This window comes from Gekko japonicus, unplaced genomic scaffold (assembly GCF_001447785.1).
Source record: "Gekko japonicus isolate JY-2015 unplaced genomic scaffold, Gekko_japonicus_V1.1 scaffold86, whole genome shotgun sequence".
Taxonomy (NCBI): Eukaryota; Metazoa; Chordata; class Lepidosauria; order Squamata; family Gekkonidae; genus Gekko; species Gekko japonicus.
The window spans coordinates 1,341,840-1,368,857 of NW_015172005.1; the positions used below are offsets into that span (position 1 = coordinate 1,341,840).

General features: G+C 45.0%; 1 protein-coding gene across 1 annotated transcript in view; it reads right to left on the reverse strand.

Annotated features, from left to right (window-relative positions):
• Positions 1-27,018, reverse strand: part of LIFR (leukemia inhibitory factor receptor alpha) — a 111,496-nt gene that overhangs the window by 45,173 nt on the left and 39,305 nt on the right. The window contains exons 2-4 of the mRNA XM_015420154.1: positions 17,109-17,262; positions 4,967-5,081; positions 1,745-1,905 (exon numbers count right to left, since the gene is read on the reverse strand). Coding sequence (XP_015275640.1) covers positions 1,745-1,905; positions 4,967-5,081; positions 17,109-17,190 — 358 coding nt within the window. The 5' untranslated portion in view covers positions 17,191-17,262. The remainder of the gene's footprint in view (positions 1-1,744; positions 1,906-4,966; positions 5,082-17,108; positions 17,263-27,018) is intronic.

A 27,018-nucleotide genomic window follows, 5' to 3' on the forward strand; every position in this document is an offset into this window, starting at 1 on the left:
TAGACCTGGCCTCCGGAGTCCAGGCTTAAAACCTCCCCCGGCCCCCCAGCTGCCCCCGGAACGCTGATTTAGCGATCCGCACTCCGGGGGCAAGTTCGCTATTAGTATATAGGATATATATTTTTACTTCATTCATACTCCATCTTTTTCCCCAATGGGGAGCCAAAGCTGATTATCTTGTTTGCCTCGCCTCCATTCCATCCTAACAACAGCTCAGCGAGGCAGATTAGGGTGAGTGTGTGTGTGACTGGCCCAAGGCCACCCATCAAGCTCCCACAGCAGAACCTGGGTCTCCCACACTGAGAGCCGGTGTAGTGTAGTGGTTAAGAGTGGTGGGTTTGATTCCCCACTCCTCCTCCACATGAAGCCAGGTGGGTGACCTTGGGCCTGTCACAGTTCTCGAAAGAGCTCTCTCAGCCCCACCTACCTCACAGGGTGTCTGTTGTTGGGAGGGGGAGGGAAAGGTGATCGTAAGCCGCTCTGAGACTCCTTTGGGTAGTGAAAAGTGGGGTATAAAAACCTTCTTCACAGCTCCTAGTCCAGCACTCTAACCACTACTACACCACGCTGGCTTAATACTTAAGCCTTCGCACACTTGTCAGAAAGCTGAAAATAAGGAAGGAAACTGAAGGAAATAAAAAAGTAATGCATGTTTAAATATAAGGCAAGGCAATGTATAAGTGGGCTAGCATGCAATACTGCAACTTGGATCCCATGATCTCATTCCTTATGTACTTTTCTTCATCTGCTGCGGAGGCTGTTCTCTATTTTGAAGTGTGCTTCCTCGGCCATTGCAGTCACGTTCTACTTGAACAAGATCAATTTTTTTAAAGGGAGACCAAAGGGCCTACCATGAGAGAAATACACACCACAGCAGAAAATTGCCTCTGTGACAGACAAAGGCTATACCTACTTTAGACTGATTCTAGATTGATTCTCTGTATTACGTTTGAGTGGTGCATGACATAAGAATACATACAGCGAAGTTTCTGGAATGATTGTCATCTTTAATGACTCAGACTTACGTAACAGCCATTAAATGATTGATGTACTGTGAATAGTTCCACTGATGCAGTATGCTGAAACAAGGCTTACATATCCAGAATCATCGTGTGATTTTTGACCTTGACTTTTGACTTCTTTGATCCTTTTGGAATGATTTCCTGGGACTCCTCTGGATCCTTCTAGAGTGAGACACTAAAATAACATGGGATCCTTTTGGGAATGATTTCCTGGGATCCTTCTCTTGTTTGACTATTTCTTTATATTAGTTGTATTAATACGTTCTGTTATGTCATTCTATGTATCACATATTTTCATGACCTTTATTAATACATACCTATGTTAAGATATTTTGCATTCTGTTATAGTGTACTGTTGCTATTGTGTCTGCACACACACTGTAATCCTTCAAAAATGTGGTGGCTAGCAGAAATGAAGCTGAGGCATTAGCCATCAGGAGAAGGTACAGAGGACGTGGAGAGATAAAGGGCAACCTGGAGTCAGCAAGAAATGAACTTGCAGATCCTTCTTTGTGGAGTTACATAGTGGTTACTTATAACAGGGAGGGGAGGATAGAGCTGGCTACTAGGAAATTTAGAAGCCTCCCATTAAAGTCACCCGCCCCCCGGTCATAGGAAGCATTGCATCTATTTCTTCAGTGCCGAGATATAGGATAACAAATGGATAATGGATAATAAGCAAAGTCAAGGTTGAAGTAAGGCTACTCTCAATATATACTTACGAATATTTTCATCACGTAGCTGAAATGTGTTTGTAGACACTAGATCTGCAGATGAATTAAAGGCCTTTATCTCTATGAAAGTAGAGCCAAACGAGAGCAATGGCATCTGTGCTCTGTTATCTTGAGTTTCTACACATTTCAGGGAAGAGGAAGAGGAAGATCTGAAAAAATATGAACAGAAAATGAAATTAGTCATATTTCATGGAAGAAAGGAGCTTCCATAAAGTTCTTTGAAGTGTTTTTTTTTAAATCAAAAAGGGTTTTACAAACCAAAAAGCAGTTGAGTTATCAGCAGAGATGTTAACCAAACTTGTATTACTAGTGCACAGAAATACAGCTCTTAAGGTTCAGTGTATGATGATGACCATTAGAGATAGGCACAAACTGAACTATGAAACCAAATTCGTGATGAATCTTGCCCTGTTTGTATACCAAACCTTTTAAGGCAGCTCATGGGGTTTGTGGCCAGAACAAAAAGTAGGGATTTAAAGGGACTCCGCGTCCTTTTAAACCCCTGCTTTCTGGTCCAGCAGAAAGCCACAAAAACAGCTGAGCAGCTGGGAGGGCTTGCAGTTGCTCAGCTTTTTCGGGCTTTCTTATGCAGTCCCTTTAAAGTTTAAAGGGACTGCACATGAAAGCTGAAAAACAGGGAGCAGAATGTCCGGGGTCAGGGCTGGGTGCTGTTTCAACAGGGGATGCTCCAATCCATTGCCCGGCAACCCTGGGGAGTTTGGACACTCACCCACCTTCACCCCATCACCTGAGGATGCCCTTGACAACCAGACCTCCCAGCACAAACTCACCCAGGAGACCAGTGGTGGATGAGTGGGGATGAGTGGGGAATGAGAGGCCAGCAGTGATGAAGGGGTGGCCAGCTGAGGCAGTCAGCGGGGCTGCAGCGACAGTACAGCAACCCAGGGCAGGGGAATTGTCTCTGGCAGGGAAGGAGAACACTCCAGCCTAGGGGTCCATGTGGGTTGGGCACCTCCTGTGGCCGGCCTGCTTTTTGCTGCGCCTGGCTTTGCCAGTGCCAGAGAATATCCAACCAACATGGTCCCCAGGCTGGAGCAGCCTCCTTCCCTGCCAGTGCCAACTCCTCCACCCTGGGCTCCTGGGGTAGGCCCGGCCACTGTACTGCCACTGCGGCGTACAACCACAGCCCTGCTGCTGCTATGCAGCTCGCCACAGCCATCTCTTCCACCTTGCTACTGACCACCTCAACTGGCTGCTCCTTCTCTGTCGCTGGCCTCTTCCACTGGCTTCTTCTCTCCTGGCCTCCTGGGTGAGTTGGGGGTTTCCCCTAATTAAGTTGTCCCCAACCCTGGACAAACTGCTCCATTTTCTGGCTTTCTTGTGCAGTCCCTTTAAACTTTAAAAGGACTGCACAAGAAAGCCCAAAGTAGCTGAGTGGTTGGAAGCACTTCTGCCGCTCAGCTGTTTTTGCAGCTTTCTGAAAATTCAGTTTAAATGGACCGTGGTACCTTTAAACAAGGTTTGCTGAGCCCACAAATCACAAACCGGTTTGTCAGAGAGTGAACTGGTTCAGTTCATGGTTTGGCGACAAACCTAACTGCATTTTTTGTGGTCCATACCCATCCCTAGTGACCATTATTGTCACACGTTTTTCTCTGGGTCAGATTCTATAGCCACATGAAAGAACATTCTTCTCTCTTCCTTTCCATCCCCTCCAAGCTTCTAGTAACAATAGCTGTGGCTACAGCTGGCTTTGAAGTTCATCTGAGAAAGGTATTCTCAAAACAAGACACCAGCCATAAAATGAAGGTGGCAGCATTCAGAGAAGCTCCACTACAACCTGAAACGCTAGGCAGGTTCATATAGGAGAAATAGGTCTAATATGAACAGGCCAAGTTGGTAACACTGCCACCACCTCCACAGATCTCCAGAATGAGAAGTTCCCCTTCTGATTGACATGGTTATCTGAGCACCCCTCCACTGGCTAGATACCATTCAGTTCCTTAGTTTAACAAACCAGTGAGGACAACCGCTGGAGCACAAAAACTGGGACCAAATTGTGGGGGGTGGGCACCAACTAGAATACGCATAAGGACAGAAAGAATGTCTTGACCGCCCCACTGATCTGTTTAGCACAGTAGCTTTTAATTGTTGTCCTTAGAGATGTTATACACTTCATTTGCTATTTTCTGAGAACTTTAGCTACAGAATTGTTCAGGAGGGCATTTTTGTAAAACTTAATCAGGTTGTAGTGGATTACTCTGTTTATTGTATGTGTTCTCCCGTTTTTAATGTACTGTCTTCTGCTGGCCCTCGTTTCTGGTTTTGGTGTTGTGTGTTTATGCGTTATTATCAAATTATTATATACATTACATAAAAGGCTGTTTTAATGTCCAAACGTTTTCCTGACCCCAAAGTGGCGATCGGCAGTTCTGGAGGCCTCACTTTTAAAAGGATGTATACAGAATGGAGCGGGTGCAGAGGAAAGTGACGAGGATGATCAGGGGCCTGGAGACCAAGCCTTATGAGGAAAGGCTGAGGGACCTGGGAATGTTCAGTCTGCAGAAGAGACTGTGGGGGGACATGATTGCTCTCTTTTAAGTATTTGAAGGGCTGTCACTTAGAGGGCAGGGAGCCGTTTCTGTTGGCAGCAGAGGATAGGACTTGCAATAATGGATTTAAATTAAGGGCGGGAAGGTACCGGCTGGATCTTAAGAAAAACTTTTTTTTACAGTAAGAGTTGTGCAACAGTGGAATCAGCTACCTGGGGAGGTGGTGAGCTCCCCCTCACTGGCAATTTTAAGTAGCAGCTGGATAAACATTTGTCAGAGATGCTCTAGGCTGATCCTGCCTTGAGCAGGGGGTTGGACTAGATCGCCTGTATGGCCCCTTCCAGCTCTGTGATTCTGTGATTCTACCCTGGGCATATAAGAAAGGGCCATAAGAGCCGAGCACTGGCTCATGCCTTCCTTGTTTATGGTTGTGTCTTGACGCTTGGGTTTTTTTATTGCAATCTTTTCTAATTTTGTAATCTAAACTGACCCTCAGCAAGATGTAAGTAATGTAAATAAGTAAATAAACAAAGCCGTATAGCACTTTCCATAAACAAGTACATGAATAAATTATTTCCAATGATAACTCAGGCACAGAAAAGAGTGGATGCTGTGGAATGGACAATATTAAAACAATACTACAAAGAAGCAATGGGGCATCTTTCACAGGAAGTGCCAAGAAATCTCCAGTTATTACCTGTCAGAGTAACAGAATATGTAACTGAGTCCAAGGCTCATTGCCGTCCAGGAGCAGGTAACATTTTTTAAATCATGTGTGACGCACGACAACTTCTGAGGCTCATGTGAAGAATCTGGAATTGCAAAAGTAACATCGCTAAGCAACAACATAAAGCTTGCTTTGAAACCTGCCCCCTTCAAACCCATAAGAATATTAATAATCCCTTTGCCACCTCAATGAATTCTGGAAGTGGATTTGAAGTACACTGTGAAATACGAACTCTTCTATCTGTTTAGTGGCCTAGCCATAAATACTCAAATTTGACAGAAATGTTGTAGTTGTATCTGTGCCACACATTAAGCTAGCTTAATAGCGTATTTCATCATTTTAGGGAATCCTGGGAGAACAATTCCCAGTCTTCCCTAGGAAGAAGAAATAAGCTACTAAGCTACTTTGGGAGAAATCAATCATACTTCCCAGGATTCCTTGGGAGAGATTGCAAAAGGTAGACCAGCATAGAAAAAATGCAAACTGGGTTTAGAAGTTTGAGGCATATATATTTTTTCTGGTCTGGTTCCAATATGGGACAGAAGTTATGTGCCATTAATTTTAAACTTACACCCTCCTACCCCCATCTTGAAAATCCTGAAAAAGGAGGGGAAATTCACATGCCGGTTCAGGACACTGTGTGCTTGCCCCCCCAAATGAGAATTTTACCATGCAACTCTATGGAGGGTTACTCACTTCTAAACCCATTGACTTCAATGGCTTTAGAGTATCTCTGGATTGCATGGTTAACTGCCTATAAAACAGGGACATTTCCTTCTGTCTCTTGGTAATTTTACTCTTATTGGACCAGACACTCTCTTTTAGTCAAATCTGCCTCACATGGGTGACATTAAGAGGATAAAATGAAGGAATAGAGAATGAAGTTGTAAGTTACTTTGGGTCCCCACTGGGGAGGAAAGTGGGGTATAAATATCTAAATAAATAATGCTCACAAGGTAACAGTTTTAACAAACAAGCAAACCCCAAATAGAATCCTTTGCAGAAATTGAATCCAGTATTCCGAAATGAGAAAGTTTCTGAAAATGTTGTACAAGTTAGTTTGGTTGTATAGAATGAGCTACTCATATCAAGGGCCCAATTTACAGTTCATAAGTGAAATCCTAAGCAGAGAGTTCATAAGAACATAAGAGAAGCCAATGTTGGGTCAGGCCAATGGCCAATTTAGTCCAACACTCTGTCACACAGTGGCCAAAAATACCAGGTGCAAAAATGAGGTCCAGCAGTGGGGCCAGGACACTAGAAGCCCTCCCACTGTTGCCCCCCCCCAAGCACCAAGAATGCAGAGCATCCCTTGCCCCAGACTGAGAGTCCCTATCTATACCTTGTGGCTAATAGCCACCGATGGACCTCTGCTCCATATGCTTATCTAATTCCCTCTTGAAGCCGTCCATGCTTGTGGCCACCACCACCTTCTGTGGCAGTGAATTCCATGTGTTAATCACTCTTTGGGTGCATTCAGACGGGGCGTTTCAGCCGGCATAAACTGTACCGGTTGGAACCGGTGCAATTTATGCCGGCTGAAACGCGATCACATTTACCTCCTGTCTGCGGAGCCCATCGCTGTATGCCCGTTCACATGCAGTGGGCGTCGGCGTTTTCTTTTTTTAAAACTCAGTTTGAGCATGCGCATAGGCAGCCATCCACAGAATGGCCATCTTCACGCATGCACAAAACACCCCGTCTTACATTTAAAGTTTAAAGGTAAGGACTTACCTCTAATGTTTAAAAAACAAACTGGCCTCCCTGAGGTCTCGGAGCCCTCCAAAACCTTAAACTAAGGACCTTTTCTTTTCTTTTTTTAAACGAACGCTGGGGCGAAGCTTCGCCCAAGTGCATATCGACGACCTAACAAAAAAAATGACAGACGAAAATCGGAAACCTCGGGCTTCCGAACCGAAGTGGCTCTACAACGTTGGAGAGCGATCAGACAGGGGTAAAGCGATTACAACCGTTGCACTCAGGATACCACCACTTGGGGACCTAGTGGCAGAATACAACGGTGTAAAGCTCTTTGCAATGGTTAGGGACGGAAGGCAGATGTTCGCCATGTGAACGCCGGTAAGTACACCGATTCCAACCGGCACCTATACCGTTGCAAATGCCCCGTCTGAACGCACCCTTTGGGTGACAAAGTACTTCCTTTTATCTGTTCTAACCCGACCGCTCAGCAATTTTAAGTTCCATCATTTTAAGTCAAATAACTTCAATGGACTTAGCAAGGTGCGACTCTGTTTGCCCTGACCTGGACAGCCCAGGCTAGGCCGATCTCATGAGATCCTGGAAGTTAAGCAGGGTCGGTCCTGCTTAGTACTTGGATGGCAGACCACCAAGGAAGCCCAGAGTCACAACACAGAGGAGGCAAGGGCAAACCACCTCTGAACATCTCTTGCCTTGAAAACCCTATGGCGTTGGTATCAGTCAGCTGTGACTTGATGGCAAAAAAAGCCCAGAACACCCTTTGTTTAGGACAGCACTGGCAAAAAGATTCAGTCCAAAAGTCACTGAATGGATTCAATCACGGCTTGCCTCAAAGCAATGGTGTTACCTGCAAAACCAAGGGAATTCACCAGCACAGTGGTATAGGACTTTGTTGCAACTCTGGCAACTGCTCTTTACAGTAGCTGTGGTGCAGTGGAAGTGTGTGTGTGTGTCTTACTAATTAAATGAATGGGCTCAAAAGCAAGGCTTATCTGTCCAATATTTCTACATTGGCAGGATAGGAGCACATCAGCTCAGCCTCACAAATACGAACACGACAGAATCTTGCCTTAGATCTGGGTTCAGAATCTTCTATTAAAAGACCTGCCAGACTTTGACAGATTTTAGGGATACAGAGAAAATCAGGACTATTCAAGCTCTATCCAGCACTGATATGCCAGGCTTAGAAAACCCCTCATCTTGCTACATGACAGAAGAAACCAAAAAACCACTGAACCACAAACCAACATTAAAAAAGTGTTAATACATAGGAAGTGCTTTACGGTCTGTTTCATGTGGGCTGTTATCCGACTAAAGGGTGTCAGTTTCGTTTTTAAGCACAGCCTAAACTATTCAAAATTAGCCAGCAACAACGGCACTGTGCACAAGTTATAGTGGATCCATGCACAACCCATGCACAGCACGCACATGATTTTTCCAATGTGAGTTGAATAATGTTTACATTACATTCAACATCAGTGTGACTGAACATGATTTACATCCAAAGTTTTTCCAGGGACTTGGCTCCAGTTTACCCTTTTAAGTGAATGGACACCATTTCATTTGTTATGTTTTACCACTTGTTTTACTACTTATAGGGAAAAGCGAGCAACACACACTATCCTCCCACTGTGCCTGAGTGCCATGTCACCTGAAAGGGGCCATGAGCATATTTTCCATTCTCTATATGCACACTCTCTCCATACATGCAGTTGCCAGGATTCTAGTACATGTGACTGTAATGACTTGAAAGGGCTTTAACTAGGCTTGTGGGGTGCCCAGTAATGGCAGGCAAACTCCTGGCTCTTACAGCCACTGCCTGCCAATGCTCAGCTGGTCGACAGATATAAGCAGGATGGAAAGAAAATAAGGCCACACTGATAGGTAAGAGGAAAATAAAGAACAAGGTACAAGAAAGAGCAGTCTAATTTGACCATTTAGATCCCAACGCAATTCGCGATAAGCTTCGTCAGGAGATCTTCAGCAGAAACTTCTCTGGCTTCCATCCTCGACAAATGGATGGCAGGTGGAAGCAGGCCAGTCAGCCAAAGGGGGTGGGCAGCAATCATCATCACTGCCCTATGATGTCACTTCTGCTGTGATCTGTTAGCGCTGGCATGACACAAGGGCGACGCTCTAGCATTTGCCCCAAACTCTATGGTTTCCATAGAGGTTCTGGGTTAGTGCCACCGCTTCATCCCGGCACCACACCAGCATTTCTAAGTCACGCTGGAAGTGATGTCATCATGTAGCTATGAAGATTGCGGCTCCCCCACACTGCAGTAAGTACCCACCTCCCACCCATCTGTCACCAGTTTCCAGGAACAAAAAGAAAGGAGGGAGGAAGAAAAAAAGGGAGAAGAAAAGAAAAAAGGGGGGGGGGGTAGGGAAAAAAAGAAAACTCAACCCAAAAAGCTGCTATGAATCCACAAGGGTTAAGCTGACACTACATATAATAAACATACAAAATTTATTAAGGTGTACACATTTTAAAAAGCTTAAAACTCATTTAAAATATTCACAATCAGACCTAAAAAACTTCTCAACATTCATACATAGATGGGTTAGTGCTGTGCAACTGAACCAAACGCGTTTCGGCCCCAAAGGGCCTTCCTCAGTGGTCACAATCCAAAATACAAAGTTGACATACAGTCCAAAAAATATTTACATAAGATGTTAAATATATATGCAGTATAAGGCCAGATGTTATGTCCTTATATATTTATATGTATATTAATTTATATGTATATTGTTGTTCTATAGGATAGGCCTCAGGTATGGCCAATTAAAGTCCACTAATAATTCCAAATCTAAAAGGGAATGAAATAATTACATGAAATTGTATACTTCCAAAAGGAAATTCTTTTTTTATTTTTTGAAAATCTGAATTGGCCTACTAACCTGGTAGCATAAACTTGCGTGAGTTGACTGTATGTCACTCCATCCTGTACAAATTCTGGTGTGGCTACCAGGTTAGTAGGCCAATTCAGATTTTCTTTTGGTAATTATTATCTAGGACATAACATCTGGCCTTATACTGCATATATATTTAACATCTTATGTAAATATTTTTTGGACTGTATGTCAACTTTGTATTTTGGATTGTGACCACTGAGGAAGGCCCTTTGGGGCCGAAACGCGTTTGGTTCAGTTGCACAGCACTAACCCATCTATGTATGAATGTTGAGAAGTTTTTTAGGTCTGATTGTGAATATTTTAAATGAGTTTTAAGCTTTTTAAAATGTGTACACCTTAATAAATTTTGTATGTTTATTATATGTAGTGTCAGCTTAACCCTTGTGGATTCATACCAGTTGCCAGGCCATGCCCTAGCTTTAACACCGGCAGGATATAAGCGCGTTCCCCACATACAGGGCCCATGCTGCATGCCAATCCAATGATGCCATTTCTTTTTGTGTGACAGGTGTCACACCCACTCGGGCCTGTACCTGTGGCGGCAGCAGACACCACTCTGCTTGTTCTATGACAACTAAAGCGGCATCCCAGACAAAGAAAGAAAGATCAACAGTTCTGCCCTGCATACCTCATAAACTCTTATTCCATAGTTTAAACCAGGGGTGGCCAAAGTGCAGCTCGGGAGCCACATGTGGCTCTTTCTCACAGTCTAATCTAATGGTAATAAAAAGCAAATCTGCATATTTTGTCAATATAAACGTGTTTGTCATATTTGTTCATGTCTCGCAGCTCTCAAACATCTGACGTTTATTCTGTGTGCCTGTGACGTTAAGCAAAGTTTGGCCACCCCTGGTTTAAACCCACGTGGCGTGACTGGATGCAGACATTATAAAAGGCCTTCCAGGTGCCTCATAAGGGGCCACAGGCAGACAAGAGTGTTTCTGTCTGTCACGGAAGCTCACTGTGTGCTCTTGGGCCAGTCACACATTCTCAGCCTAACCTACCACGCAGGACTTGATGTGAAAAACCACACTGGGTCCCCATTGCAGGGAAAAGTCGGTTATAAATGAAGTAAATTAACAGATTTCTTCTCCAGAGGGCGGGAGAAGTCTGAAGCGACATGGCCTCGTAGAGGCCTAAGGATCGCTGAGGCAAAGCCAAAGGAGCTGTTTTGTTTTTAAAAGAGGGAATATCTTCTCTTATCATCTCAAAGGCAGTTGCACTGATAGTTCTTGCCACGCCATGTGATATCCATGCCTCAGCCCTGGGAAAACAGCTGAGCGAGAGACTTCTGGCCTCTCAGCCCTTCATAAAACGTTTCTTTCTTTCCAACAGAGAAAAAAGGACTGGTTACGGTTCCAGCAGCTGCTCCTTGCTCATGTTAGATGAAATTTCTTAATTCAAAAAGGGTGAATCCAAGGCTAAAACCAAACTAAAGGAAGTAATAAAACCAATTCCAGTGATACAGATTTGTGCTAAGAAACACAAATAAAGGAGTCTTGTGACACTTGGAAGACTAACACATTTATTGCATTGTAAGGTTTGTGGTCTATCAGAATGGGTTCTGTCTAGCTCAGGAAAGCAGGAACAGCTGCTTGGCATGCAGAAGGTCCCAAGCTCAATCCCTGCCATCTCCAGTTAAAAAATCTGGCATTAGGGGATGTGAAAGAGAGCCACTGCCAGTCTAAGTAGACAATACTGACTTTGATGGACTAAGGCTCTGATTCAATATAAGGCAGTTTCATGTGTTTATGTGTATCACCATAAATCTGATAGTTTTGAAGCTGGCATACTGCCCCTTTTCAGTACTACTACTACTACCCAAAGGAGTCTCAGAGCAGCTTACAATCTCCTTCCCCTCCCCACAACAGGCACCCTGTGAGGTAGGTGGGGCTGAGAGAGCTCTTTCCAGAACTGCTTTTGAGAGAACAGTTCTGAAAGAACTTGTAACTGACCCAAGGTCACACCAGCAGCTGCATGTGGAGGAGTGAGGAACCAAACCCAATTCTCCCAGATTAGAGTCAGCACTCCTAACCACTACATCAAACTGGCTCTCAAAGAAATCAGCCTTTTAAAACTTCATATTTATTTCCATTTTAAAAGGTTTAATCAACTATTTAAATACCTAAAATAACTACTTACAATATTTTACCTTAAATTAATTCCCCATGCTGTATTTATGCTGTATTTATGCTGTATTTATGCTGACAGACCTATCAGGCTACTAGCAATGACAGCTAAACTGAACCTCCATGTTCAGAAGAAGCATGCCTGTAAATACTAGATCTTAGGGATAAAGCACTGCTGCTTTCAGGCTTCCCATCTGGCTGGCCACTGTGGAAACAGAATGGTGGACTAGCAGGGCCTATATGGGGCCTGCCCTTGAAGACTATTCAGGACCTTCAACCGGCTCAAAGCGCAATAGCAGGTTGCTGTCTGGCATAATTTACAAAGCGGCTATATCACCAAGTCTGGGACGAGGGCAAGGGACCAACTGCTCCCACATAAACCTGCCTGGTTGTTGAGGTCATGTTTACAGCTCTTGTTCCATCATGACCTGCAATAAGGTGGGTGGTCCCTCAAGATCGGTCTTTTCTGTGGAAACACCTTACTTCTGGAACAGGCTCTCCGTAAATATTTGGCTGGCACTGAGTCAAGGTTGCCTGATTCTATTAAGCTTCCTGCACTAGCTAAGCATATCTATCTATCTATCCCGGCCTATCGTTAATGGTATTTTATTGGCCCACAGTTTTGGCATCTCTTTTTATTTTATTTACAAGATGAGTAGTCGTGTTGGTCTGTCTATAGCAGTAGAAAAGGGCAAAAGTGTCCAGTAGCCCCTTAAAGACTATCCCTGCCACATATTTTGTTAGTCTTTAAGGTGCCACTGGACTCTTGCTCTTTTCTACTATTTTATTTACATTATTTATAGTCCGCCTCTCTCACTGGGACTCAAGATAGATTTCAGAGAGTGTCAATAAAAGCAACAGGATAGGACGTTCGATAAACATTGAAATGGGATATGGGTTGTAGAACCAACCAGAAATATAAAAAACAGAACTGAAGCAAAGCAGTCTGTTAGCATGATGCATTAAATGAAGCAAAATTGCATAATAGGGTCTATTATGACTATACACAGTCGTATAGATCACAGCCCCGAATAATGTCTCCAAGTAACTTTGTGAATAATTTTGTACAGTGCTACCCTATTATCTGCATTCACAAGCCCTCTTTTACACCTTTCTCACCTTTATTTTTTTAATTCCCTCGTCTGTTTTGCAACTGGGAATACTGATATTGTTTTATTGCTAATAAATATTTTATTGTCGTTTTCGGTACTGGGGTGTCTTTTTATCCTTACCATGGTATGTCATTTTGTGTTCACGGGTATTTGTTTTAATGGCTGGTTTACTCTGCTGTCATTGACTGCTGGTAACTATTAAGTTTTATACTGGGATTTATATTGTTTTAAAGAGCGTCTTAAGCCACCTCAAGGGCCTTTGCCAAAGAAAGCAGAAAAACAAAACATAAACAACAAATAAATTCCAGGACTGAAGAATCTTTCAGGACGCCACTTTTTATCACATACTTTGAACCAACTCTGAAAAGCTCACAAACTGCTGCTTTCTTCATAGCCGTTAAAGAGACTGCTGAGTTCCCAAAGGAAGCGGCTAAAGGGAAAGTAAGATGTTCCCTCTAATTTACAGCTGACCACATCACTGGATTTTAAGAATAATCCCTGGCACCGCAATGAGTCACTAGCAATTATACGGCCTCTCCACCAGGACTTTGATGTGTAAGGTGCGGCCTACCCAGCTTTCAACTAGGAAATCTGATTCCCCTAATACGGACTGAACGGCTTTCCCTCCTGGAATTCAGATGCCCACAAAACCACTAGAGGCACCGCCACGCTCAACTAAACATACCAAAGGTGCATTCAAAGGGCCCTTCAATACAGAGCCAGCTCTACAAAGAAGCAAACTCTTCAGGCAGGAGATGGGGGAGCAGATTGCCCTGTATCAGAGCTGATGCGGCCATCTCTGCTCCCCCAGTAAGCTTACTCCCAGTCATCCCATTCCGCTCCTCTGCCCATTCTCAAGCCTCCTCTCTCCGCCCTCCTTAGCTAACACGTCCTCCATTTTCCTGACATGGATGGTCTTGTCTCCCATCTCAAAGACTGGTGGCATGCTTTTAGTGGATGTTTATATACTGCTTTTCTCCCCATCAGGCTTATCAAATTGCCCTGTGTGGAAAAGCAATCTTCTGCCGCCGGTTTCTACTGCTGTTCTCCACTCCAACCAGAGCTAGAGTTGCCAGGTCCTGCCTCCTCCCCAGTGGAGATGTTCCTGGAGGGGCAGGGGATGTCCCCAATGTGATGACATCATCACACTGCGACATGCCTGAATCCCAAACAGCAAATTTGCCACTCAGAATTCCTGCCCACCCACCCCCTCTCCAAAAGCACTTAAAGGGTCCCTTTAAATGCTTCTGGAGAGCGGGGGCCACACGAGCCTGAACTGCTGCTTGGGATTCGGGCATGCACAGCCCCCATTTTCCAAAAGCTTTTAAATGGACCCTTTAAATGTTTTTGGAGGAATGGGCCCCTGTGCACCTGAATCCCAAGCGGCAAATCTGCCGCTTGGAGTGGAGGCGTGTGGCTGGCAGCCACCCCTCTCCCTCCCCTCCTGCCAGATTTAAACAGCCCTCCAGGTGATCAGTGGGCCATGTACTCCCCTGATCAGATGGAGGGCCCTTTCAATCTGGCAGGAGGGAGAGGGAGGCAGCAGGTGGCTGCTGTTGGGGGCGGAGTTGGGGGCAGGGCTTCCCCCACCAGCCAGCTTACTGGCGATGGGCAGGAGCACCTGAAGTCGGGTGATCCCTTGCCCCCACCTGGGGACTGGCATCCCTAACTGAAGCAAAAATGGGGATTGGGCAGCAGCTTGTGACAACACTGCAGGTTATACTCACAAGTCACATCACAATGCTCTAGGAATTCCCTAAATCTCTAGATTTTACCATAGAAATTGAGGAACTCCTAGAGTGTTACGACATCACTCCGCCCCTCATTTTTGCTCACCCCTCACTTTTGCTCCTGCTGGACTGAAGAGGCCAGTTGGCAATCCTACTTCCTACCAAGAGCACCATATAGCCTAATTCTCCCTTCTACCAGGCTAAAAGTAAAGTTATTTATTTAAATATTTATATCCTGCCTTTTCTCATGGCTCAAAGCAGCTTCGAAATCACTATTTAAAACACAGCACTTTACAACATACAAAGTGAATATAAGGTCAGGCGGAAAAGTGCCTGGTTCACAGCATCTCAGTGACCTCCAAGAGCGGACTGAGGATTCAAACCTGGGTCGCCCAGATCCCAGCCCAACTGTGCAGAAAGGCTGCTCGCAACATTTCAGGTGCAGCAGCAGAAACCTGTACCTAGAAACTCTGAAATCTGCAACTTGTCCGAATTTTGCCAGTTATACAGCTTGTCACATTTCACTATTCTTGCAGTCTTCTGCACATAGAGATAATTCGCTGTGAAATCAATTTCCTCAGCCAGCTGTGACCGAATTATTTCCCAGAATCTCGCAATATGCAAGTGAGAGAAATCTGTGTCCCCTCCTTTCCATCTCTTTGAATTAATTCAAGGAGGACAACCTCTTCAGTGTACCAACTATGGTTCTCAGGCCAGTGTTCCCTCTAAGCTGAGTTAGCGTGAGCTAGCTCAGAGTTTTTTAGCCTCCGGCTCACACATTTTTGTCCTAGTTCAGGAAGGATGGCTCCAGAACTAACTAACTTATGCAGGAGCCAAATTGCTCGCTCACAACTTTAATGCAAGTAGCTCACAAAGTAGAATTTTTGCTCACAAGACTCCACAGCTTAGAAGAAACATTGCCTCAGGCTGCCATCGGTAGGCTGCTGCCCTGTTTAAGGTACCAACACTCCCACTGCTTCCCTCGTGTACTTTCTACTAGTGTGGGACTTGCGCTTTTCCCGGGAAGCTCCCACCCTGTGGAACCGGCTCCCTGATGGGGAGGGAGGTACCATCTCTAGAAGGTTTTAGGAGGCACTGCAAGTCAAATGGGTTTGCTATGGTTTGCAATGGAAAGATTCTTCAGGGTTTTATTGTACTTTGCATATTTTTCACTTGGGTTTGTAAACTGCCTTAAACACCACAGGAAAACACGGGGTAAAAATATTTTAATAAATAAAAATTTTCTAACAAGAATTCTTTTGCTGTTAGAAGGTTTAAGTGCTAAGTCAGTGATAGTTTAGATACGTCTCCTTGGTTCCAACGTGAAGTTTCAAATGCACAGGTGGATATTGAGCTGCATTTACTAGATTAGCAAATTAAAGAAGAGCAGCATCAGATTAATAATGCATGTTTTATTCATTGTATCAGTATCTACAACATCTCTCTAAAGGCTTCAGGGCACATACATTTCGTTCAAAACAAAAACCAATCCACACCTTGCCTTTGGGTGTTCATGTTCAACATGTTCTGTATCAAAGAGCAAAGCAAACATTATAGGGTACATTAAATGCAAAAAACACATGCATTTAGAAGAAGCAGCAGCGATTGGATTTATGCCCTGCCCTTCACTACCCAAAGGAGTCTCAGAGCAGCTTACGATCCTTTTCCCTTCCCTTCCCTTCCCTTCTCCTCCCCATAACAGACACCCTGTGAGGTAGGGTTGGGGCTGAGAGAGCTCTTTCAAGAACTGCTCATGAGAGAGTAGCTCTGAGAGCTTGTGACTGACCCAAGGTCATACTAGCGGCTACATGTGGAAGAGTGGGGAATCAAACCCCGTTCTCCCAGATTAGAGTCAGCACTCCTAACCACTACATCAAACTGGCTCTCAAATAAATCAGCCTTTTAAAACTGTATATTTATTTCCATTTTAAAAGGTTTAATCAACTATTTAAATACCTAAAATAACTACTTACAGTATTTTACCTTAAATTCCCCAGCTATATTCCACTTCACGCTGTATTTATGCTGACAGACCCAGTTCTCCCAGATTAGAGTCCGTGCTCCTAACCGCTACACCAAACTGGCTCTGTTTAACATCTCCCACCTCTGTTGCACATGTTGAAACATACAGGTTTTTCCCCCCCTTGGGTGGAAAACGATAAGTTTTCTTGCAACCAGAGCCTGCATTCCACACACAGGTGCACTATGGTTGCATAGTCGCAATCAGCTGCAATGGGATTGTCGAGTTCAGTTGTGAAGGATTCCTACTGCGCAACAGTGCACTATCCAACCATGTGCAGATGCAGCACAGGTTTCCAGTGCAAACACCAACCATAGACTGCCAGTTCAGTTATAGCGGCAAAAAGATTTGCAGCAGAAGTGGAACAAACATTTTACCTTGCCATTCATGCATCAAGTCACACTGCTGTCTGAACTAAGCCAGAAAACATGCCAAGAAAATCACAACTGCAAACACAGAGAGTAAATTGTATCCAATGGCACCAACCTGTCTCTTGACTGTGGACTGAGCTCAGGAAATAAAGATGTGCTGCTGCCAAGAGACAGCAGAGACTTGGGCTCCTCCACATTCTTTTACAATTCACAGTAAAGAACTGGTCACCTTAAGCGGGGAAAAGCATCATCTTTTACACAGCCAGGCTCTAAAAAAAGAAGAAGAAAGGAAAAATATGTATATTTCCAAACAGTAACATTTTATTTGTTTTAACATTGATTTAACATTTGATTTAACATTGTCAGCTTACATTTTTCAAGAGGCATACCAAAACACCAGAATCAACCCTTGCATATTTGTGGATAGGATGACGCAGCGGACGTATATTATAGGTCAGAGATATACAAAGCTTTGGTCCCAAGTGCCAAAAATAAATGGATCTGTGAAGATACTGATGTGCCAGCACACAAAACATCTGCAAACTTAAGTAAACTACAAAACACAAAGACACTAAACAATACACACACAAAAAAGATCAGAAATCAAATGCCAAGACCTCAGCCTGAGACCCTGGAGAGCCGCTGCTGACTTGGATGGACCAAGGGTCCGATTCAGTATAAAGCAGCTTCATGTGTTCACATCAGACCCACCCCAGTAGATAGCTATATCAGGTCCATAGCCAGGATTTTGTGACTTGTGGGGCAATTTTTTTCCTGGTGGGGCTAAAGTTCTCAGCGCAGAAAGAAAAGCCATTTAGCCAATAGGAAGCTGTTACCAGGACAGATCTCTACACTGCCAGCCACTTTAGATGACAATTCTCAGCTGCTGCAAGTTAATCACTTCTGCCAGCCTAAGCAACAATTCTGATAACAAGCCCGCACCTGGGGGTGATGACTCCTATAGTCAAGAAAGCTAACACTTAGGCAGAAAAACTCCCTTAAAGGAGACCAGTTTCTTGACACAAAGTCAGAAGGGATCCTAGAGGTCACTTACTCCAACCCCCCTGCTCAGTGCAGGAATTAGTCAACTACAGCACCTCACTCTGCTTAGAGGAGTGCACGCCTTTAAAAAAGAGTTTTAAAATGATTGAAAAAAGCATCTACTAGAGAAATTCTTGTGGGGCTGTGACTTTAAGAAAGGGGCGGAGTCCACAAAAGCACCACAGTAACTATAGGCCTGGCTATGGCTCGCACTATGCATGTGACAAAAACATGTCAAGGTTGAATAGGCATGAAACTAAAGGAATCCTGAAGGAATCCATCTGCAGAACAACAACCACAAATACTTGAGGGGGGGGGGAAGGGAAGGGGTCTCTTGAGGATATGAATAGCAGGCAGCACAGATTTTTCCAAGAAACCCACCTAGTTTTCCTGAACAATGTCAAAGCATTCTTTGTGAAGATTCATTTCCCCCCCCCACACACACACACAGCAAAAGTTCTTCTGCTAGGGAAACTCCAAAATTGCATGCAAGGACCAATGGATTATAGTTGGGCTGTCGCCATGCAAGAGTTCAAACCAAGATATGGACTGGCTTATATCTTTTTCTCTTTTAACCTCCTGTATCTTTCTACTCCACAGACAGCCTTCTGCAGTTTGGCTCTTCTTTTCCAATCACAGCACAGGCCACCAAACTCACCCAACCAGACTGTCAAGTTTCTGCAACCATCACCATTATCGCAGCACTTTTCAACTGCTGCTTTAGGGTAATAATAATAATTATCACATGGCAGTGTGTGTAGTATAAATTTGATAGATAAATAAATAGTACAGTATCAATAAATAAATAGTATCAACAGAGGCATAACATCCAAATAAATAAATAGTATCAACAGAGGCATAACATCCAAAACTGCAAGATGTCATACACTGCAGGCTGTACACGGCATTGGTCAGGCTGCACCTGGAGTATTGTACGCAGTTCTGGAGGTCTCACTTCTGAAAGGATGTGGACTGAACGGAACGGGTGCAGAGGAGAGGGATGAGGGTGATCGGGGGCCTGGAGACCAGGCCCTATGAGGAAAGGTTGAGGGACTTGGGAATGTTCAGTCTGGAGAAGAGGAGGTTGAGGGGGGACATGATTGCTCTCTTTAAATATTTGAAGGGCTGTCACTTAGAGGAGGGCAGGGAGCTGTTCCTGTTGGCAGCAGAGGATAGGACTCGCAATCATGGGTTTAAATTAAGGGCGGGAAGGTACCTGATGGACATTAGGGAAAAAATTTTTACAGTAAGAGTTGTTCCACAGTGGAATCAGCTGCCTATGGAGGTGGTGAGCTCCCCCTCACTGGCAGTCTTTAAGCAGCGGCTGGACAAACACCTGTCAGGGATGCTCTAGGCTGATCTTGCATTGAGCAGGGGGTTGGACTAGATGGCCTAATGGCTCCTTTCAACTCTGTGATTCTATGATTCTAGATCTTAAGATTGTCTGGCAGCCAGATGTTCTAACTCTTTTAGTGTCATGCACCACTAAGTGGTGCACTAGACCTGTTTTTAAGGCAAGAGACATTTCAAAGGTGGTTTGCCACTGCCTGCGTCTGCATCACACCCCTGATATTCCTTGGAGGTCGCCCGTCCAAGCACTAGCCAGGGCAACCCCTGCTTAGCTTCCAAGATCCGACAGGATCAGGCCTGCCTGGGCTATCCAGGTCAGGGCTGCTTTAGGGTGCAGCGCCACCGACAGAAGGGAGAGGAGGGCCTCCTCCCCACTGCATCCCACCCCAGCCAGGACCTCAGGAATACTTTCCAGACTCCAAAGGGTCTGTGGGGTGGAAATCAGCACTCTGCTCATGTTTGGTTGGGTATAAACCACTGCAATCCTGCAGATGAAGAGAAGCCTCTCAAACACCACAATCTACTCATTTTAAAATTTCCCCATAGAATCAACAGATTTTTAACTATTATAGGGATGTAAGAGGTGCCCTGCTGTGTCAGACCAGTGGCCTCTCTAGCGCAGCATCCTGTGTCACACAGTGGCCTAACCAGTTATTCTTTGGGTTGCCAACGTCCAGGTGGCACCTCTGATCTCCAGCTGACCAACTTCAGTTCCCATAGAGAAAATGGCTGCTTTGGAGGGTGGACTCTATGGTGTTATACCCTGCTGAGGTCCCTCGCCTCCTCAAAACCTGCCGTCTCTGGGCTCCACCCCCAAAATCTCCAGGTATTTTCCCACCCAGAGCTGGCAACCCTAGTTATTCTGAAGGGCCTACGACAGGACATAGAGCTCAATGCCTTCTCTGACGTTTCTTCCTAGCACTGGAATGTGTCTGTCTGGACCAAGGACAAGCCCTCTCCCGTTCGCATGAGCTGAACTCACAGCCGCCTTGGGCCCCTTGATGGCCTCACTGGGTCCTGTTCCTTTCTGGAGCCTTTTTAGCTTCTGGGTTCCCTTTGAGGATGTAAGCAGACATTCATCAGACACTCCTGACACAGCAGATTAAAAACCACTTCTGCATTTATTCAAGCCATAACGAGTGTTTACTACGCAGAAATCACTCTCAAAATCACACCAACAACAAAACAAATAAACAAACCCCCAACTTCTTGTGCTAGGCAGAGGTCTCTGAAACATTAAATACTTGCAGGCCTCGCTCTCTGGGGTAATCCTACAACCTGACTTTCTCACCCAGAGGCTTAAGAAAGAGGGTCCATTCCACTGGAACAGTCCTTGGTATTCCGGCTTGAAGTCATCGAGGCCTCGGCCTGTGTCTTCTCTGCTATCACCGCCATCTTAATAGCAATCCCCCCCAGACTGTCCCAGCGTCTCCCTTTCGTCAGCCCCCACAGCCCCATTAGTCAATCAGGGCATAGGTGGTTAATCCCTGTTGCAGCCAGATAAAAGCGTCTTGTGGCAGCTGGTCAAGGCCACCAGGTGCTTTTAATTAACGCTTGACCTGAATAGGCTGGGAAAGATTGAAGGTCAAAGAAGACCGGGACGGCAAAGGATGAGATGGTTAGACAGTGTCATAGATGCAACGAACATGAAGTTGAGCAAACTTCAGAGGACGGCAGAAGACAGGAGGGCCTGGCGGGAGCTGGTCCATGGAGTCGCAAAGAGTCGGACTCGACTGTGCGACTGAACAACAACAACAACAAACCTGTAAAAACTTGCCACTTGATTGCATTCAATGAAAGCCTAGAGATCTGTAAGTTCTGGCCCTTACAGTGTCTCTGAATATCAAGTTCCCTTTCCTTATCACGGCTAAAAGGCAGTGATGGACCTATCCTCCCCGAATCCTTTTAAAACCATCTATGCCAGCAGCCATCACCATATCCACTGACAGTGAATTCCAAAATGTAATTATTATTTTTTTGCCATCAAGTTGCAGCTGACTTATGGTGATCCCCGTAGGGTTTTCAAAGCAAGAGACATTTCAGAGGTGGTTTGCCATTGCCTGCCTCTGCATACAGACCCTGGTATTCCTTGGTGGTCTCCCATCCAAATACTGACCAGGGCCGACCCTTCTTAGCTTCTGAGATCTGACGACATCAAGCTAGCCTGGGCTATCCAGGTCAGGGCTATATAACTATGTAACTATTCACTAAATAAAGAAAAAAATACTTCATTTTGTCTATTTAGAATATGTTAAAAACAGAGGCATAATGCCCTGACCTGGATAGCCTAGGCAAGCCCCATCTCATCAAATCTCAGAAGCTAAGCAGGGTCGACTCTGACAAGTACTTTGATGGGAGACCTCCTTGGAATACCAGCAAAGGGAGGCAGGGGCAGGCTTTATTCAGTCACCTCTCTGTCACCAGAAGTCGCCATGACTTCCAGGTGCACACACACTCACACAATTCTTGTTTATGTTGTAATTTAATTGTTTTATTGTTTTATCCTGTTTTTATGCATGGGCTTGTGCCCTCTTGTAAGCTGCCCTGAGCCCGCTCACGGGGAGGGCGGGGTAAAAATGTTAACAATACATGATAAATAAATAAATAAACACACATATGAAAAATAATAAATACCAAAAAATAGAGACATAACAGTAAAATTATGCACTTAAATATTTATACCCCACCTTTCCCTTGTGGCTCAATGCAGCTAACAATTTCAACATTAAAACATACTAAATACCAACACCCCTTCATTAACCCACCCTTGAAGAAAAATGCCTGCTGCTTAAACCTTATTAAAAACCCTCATAAATAAAACAAGTTTACAGATATTCTGAACACTTAGGAAGAATAACCTCTCAAGGAGCCCATCCCACAAAGTAGGAGCAATAGTAGCAAAGGAATGGATTCTAGTAGAGTCTGAGCAGGTAACCTTAAGAAGAGAAACATCTGGCAGGTGGCAACCAGAAGAACACAGTTCATGCACGTGAACATGGAAAAAAGGTCCTTCAAATATGTGGGTTCAAGGTGATGAAGAGCTTTAAAGGTTATAACAAGCACCTTGAGGTGAAGTCAGAAACAAATCGGCACCTAATGTCGCTGTTGTTTATGATATTGCCATACACTGAATCAGACTCTGGGTCTACGAAGGTGAGCATAGTCTTCTTTGACTTGCTCTCCAGGGTTTGAGGAAGAGCTTTGCCACATCCCCTGGTACAAGATCCTTTAAAGTGGGAAGTCCAGGGGTTGAACCCAGGACCTTCTGCATGCAATGCAGATGTTCTACAAATGGCTCCGCCCAAAGTCTTCTTCCACAAGATTCATCAACAGACTTCCCAGCCAGCTGGGGTTCCTTAAAAAAAAGACTCGCTAATATGTCACCAGCAACACTATGTCACCCTTGCTCCATACACCCAGCACAGAAACACACTTCAGTTCTCCAAACACTGCAGAGGACTAAGAGGATGGCACTGTGAAGGGAGACAAAACATCGGTCTTCTAACCTCCCTACTGTTCACAGAGAACTCAGGTTCCACTTCTGCCCTCTACTCACGCCCAGAAACAGGATTTTTTGGTTTGTGGGGCAATTCCTTGTGGGTGGGGCAGCCATTATGTGTCTGTCCATACACAACCGCTTGCTGCTTTTCAAAAAATGATTTTTTTTGTTCTTCACCCCCACCCCCAAGATGAGCTGCTGCAGCAAAAAAACAACAACCCACCTCCAACCCAGGATTGCCAGCGTTCACTCGAGAACTGAGAGCACCCACAGAGCATCCGAACCTGCCAGGAGGTGTTGTGCTAAGTTTTCAAAGCAGGAAAAAATACCCCAACCCCATGCTCACCCCAGCCCCGATGAGAATGACAGTTCAGGTGCCTACCGGGGTCGTGGTCAGGAAGGATCTGTGCTGAGAGAACAGAGTCGAGAGCAGAGAGGGAAGTTATTTGGAATCGGCTGCACTGCTGCTCCTGGCACGGGAATGTAAAAAGCAAGAAACAGCTCTGGAGCTGGAGGGTAGGGCTAGCGTGGTCATGGGGTGCCGGCGAGGCTAATCACCATTAGAGAGATGGCAGGACAGGGGAATGGCACTGGCGCGGTGCGCTGCAGCACAATTTAAAGTGATTTAAAGTTGAAAAGGCTTTTAAAAATTGCAACAAACTAAGATTTTCGTGCATTTGAAGTTGTGCGGCGCGGAGGGAGAGTTGGGGGCGTGGCCACGAGATCCCCACCATGGGGAGGGAAGGAGGGAGGGAGGAACTCGATATTTGGAGTTTTGTGGCGGTCACAGTCCACGCCTGGCTCACCAAAACCACAAGCTGCATCCTGACTCCAGTGATATTCCTGTCACAGTAAGTTTAGCTGCACTGGGGGTGAAAAGCTGGATCAAAAGTGACAACTAGTCAGCGAAAGATTCAGGTGGCCAGCCGGGTCGCTCTGAGTCCAGTGGCACCTTTGAGACCAACAAAGTTTCATTCAAGGTATAAGCTTCCGTGTGCATGCACACTTATTTTGAAGTGTATCTGAAGAAGTGTGCATGCACACAAAAGCTTATACCCTGAATGAAACTCTGTTGGTCTCAAAGATGCCACTGGATTCAACCAGTCAAAGAGAATGACTGGTCTCCATTTGGACAGTTCCCTCAAGAGGCTTAAGAAACACAGCAGTCATGCTGGTTTGTCTCGTCTTCTGGTGACCAGGCTTTAGAAACTTCAGAGAAGCGGATTGACTCGAGCTTGAAATGGCCAGTACTTATCTGTGTGGACAAGCAGCTTCCTTTGAAGTTTGTAATATGTGCTGAGGCCTGGTAACTTACACAGACTTGCTTGCAAGATTGCGCTACAGTGCATTATAGCTGGTTTCTTCTAGACATAATCTATATTCTTTTTGACCAGCAAAGACAGTGTGCTGAGGCTCTCTCTTTTGAACCAATATTTCTTTGCAATTAGCTAAGCCAACCTTTGGCTTCTTGAAGTCAACTCAGCAGAGGAGAAACATGCTAGCTTAAGAACCACAGCCATAATATTTGCCAATCGCTCTGGAATAAGAATTCCCACTTCGGCAGCATTCAATTTCTAACCTGCTGTAAATCTTCCAAAAGGAAAAGACTGCGGTGAACTCTCTTTCTTTAGACAACATCCTCCTTCCTCACTAAAGCTGGAGAAAGTTTTGAGAAAACTAGCAGGGTTTGATATCAATCACCATTATCTTGATATACTATTGCAGAACAGGTAAAGCTACGTTCTACTAAATCAGACCACTGGTCCCTCAAGACCAGTACTGTCTACTCTGACTGGCAACAGCTGTGCAGGGTTGAAGTTTTTCACATCATCTAACTCTTTTAATAGGAGATGCTGGGGATTGAACTTGGGACCTTCTGCATGTAAAACAGATGTGCTGTCCCTGAGCCATGACTCTTCCACGCAACCGAAAGAAGAAATGCAATGCAAGAAAGCACGTACTCTGTTACATATTGCAGGAGATCTCTGTAGCATTCACCCACTCTGTGGCCCTGCTTAACTTTCTAGATAATGCAGCTCCACTCCTATCAAAAGGATGCTTAATAGAGAAGGCTATTGGCATCAGTATGCATAATAATGATCCATAACATACTATATTTTTAAGATGCTCTGCTAAATGGACCCTTAATGCAATCCGGCAAGACTCTTTCTTAGACAATTATGCATTAATGAGAACAGGCTACTGCTTTAACATACACAATTCACAACCACAGAAACAACTGGGTCTAATTTTTTTCCAAGCAGCTAACTTAGATCAAAACAGGCCCCTCCAAAAGTAGCAAATAAATGTCGTTCTAGATTTCCCCTAAAACAGTGCTTTAATACAAAGTGCCTGGAAATGCAATGCACAAAATCTGACTTTTGGCTTCCTTACTGAAGCAGAGTTTTAGTATTTCTGAATCCAGTAGCCCCTTGAAGATTAATCAGCATTGTGGTATAAGCCTTTTGGGGGCCCAGAGTCTGTTTTGGAAGACACATGCATAAAAGCTTAGAGTTGGACTCCATCAGCTCTTCTGCTCAATCTCATCCAGCTCTCCTTCTCATCGTAGCCACTACGTGGCTTTTTGTTCATGTGGCTCCCATGATCTCTGGTACTTAAAGCCCCCCACACACACACACACTCCTCTTTTGCAGATGGAAAAGCCGGTTAGGACCCAGCCTTTAAGGTGCCACAGGGCCTCTTGTTTTCGCTGTGCCGGCTTAACTTGGCTAAGAGATTTCACACCCAAGTGCCTAGACCAAACCAACTACCTATATAAATGTTTATCTATTTGAGCAAGTGGGTTTCTGCATATAAGATTCTCTTTCCCAGCCAAAATCTGTGTACCGAAGGTCATCCTTATTCCTACTTATTTAGTGCATTTTATGCTGCCATTCGTCTAAGGAGCTCAGAGCAATGGGCTCGTTCTCCCCTCCAGCATCTTCTCCCCACAATCTTGTGAGGTAGGTAAGGTTAAAGGTGCGTGACTAGACCAAGCTCAGCCATCAAGCTTCGTGGCAGAGCGAGGATTTTAACTCAGATCTACAACACCCAAATCCCCGAACACTACACCACACTGGCTACCCTTTCTTTCCTTTTTTTGAGGGAGAGCCAAGAGAGAAAGAGATGATTCCTACGGGGCAGTACATGAATACAATCCTATCAGCTTACCTTAAATCAGTCTCTCAGAGTCAGAAGAATTAGGTTTTTAGTGCTCCTCTATTTGGTTCCAGACGTTAGAATTTTTGTTTAAGACCAAGATGGTATGCTCCCATTTCCCTCCAATAATGCCTGCACCAGGATGGCAGTCTGCGGAAATCATGGGGCATTGGTGGAACAGTGATGGTGGTGACTCCTATTCGAAAGCCTGGCGGAAGAGCTCCGTCTTACAGGCCCTGCGGAACTGTACTAGGTCCCGCAGGGCCCGGATCTCCTCTGGGAGCTCATTCCACCAGATAGGAGCCGCCACCGAGAACGCCCTAGCCCTGGTCATCGCCAGTTTGGTGGTCCTGGGGCCTGGAACATCCAGGAGATTTTGATTCCCCGACCGTAGTGCCCTTGGGGGAACATGTGGGGAAAGGCGGTCCCTTAGGTAGGCTGGATTTGAACTCAGATCTCCCAGACCCAAATCCCCGAACACTACACCACACTGGCTACCTTTTCTTTCCTTTTTTTTGAGGGAGAGCCAAGAGAGAAAGAGATTATTCCTACGGGGCAGTACATGAATACAATCCTATCAACTTACCTTAAATCAGTCTCTCAGAGTCAGAAGAATTAGGTTTTGAAAATGCTGTGCTGCCACACAGCTTTGCTGCCAAGTCCTCCCCAAACGGCCAGTCCCAGAGGACTCTCTTACCTCCCTCCACACTGTCAAGACAGGTAGCTAAGTTAGTGCAGTGATGATAGACAGGGGGAAGGCTGGCAGGCAAAAGGAGAGGCAGGTACGGTTGGCCAATCAGCTGTTTTCCTAGAAATAACAAAGGCTTGCCCCCGGGCAGCAGAACAGCCCATTTACAGTCAGGAACAGGAGGGTATTTTAACTTCTCACTCTCTCGGCATAGAATAACCCTTCAGCTTGGTGCCTAAAATGATATCACACCTTCTGTGATTTTTATAACCAGCTGGGGGGGGGGGA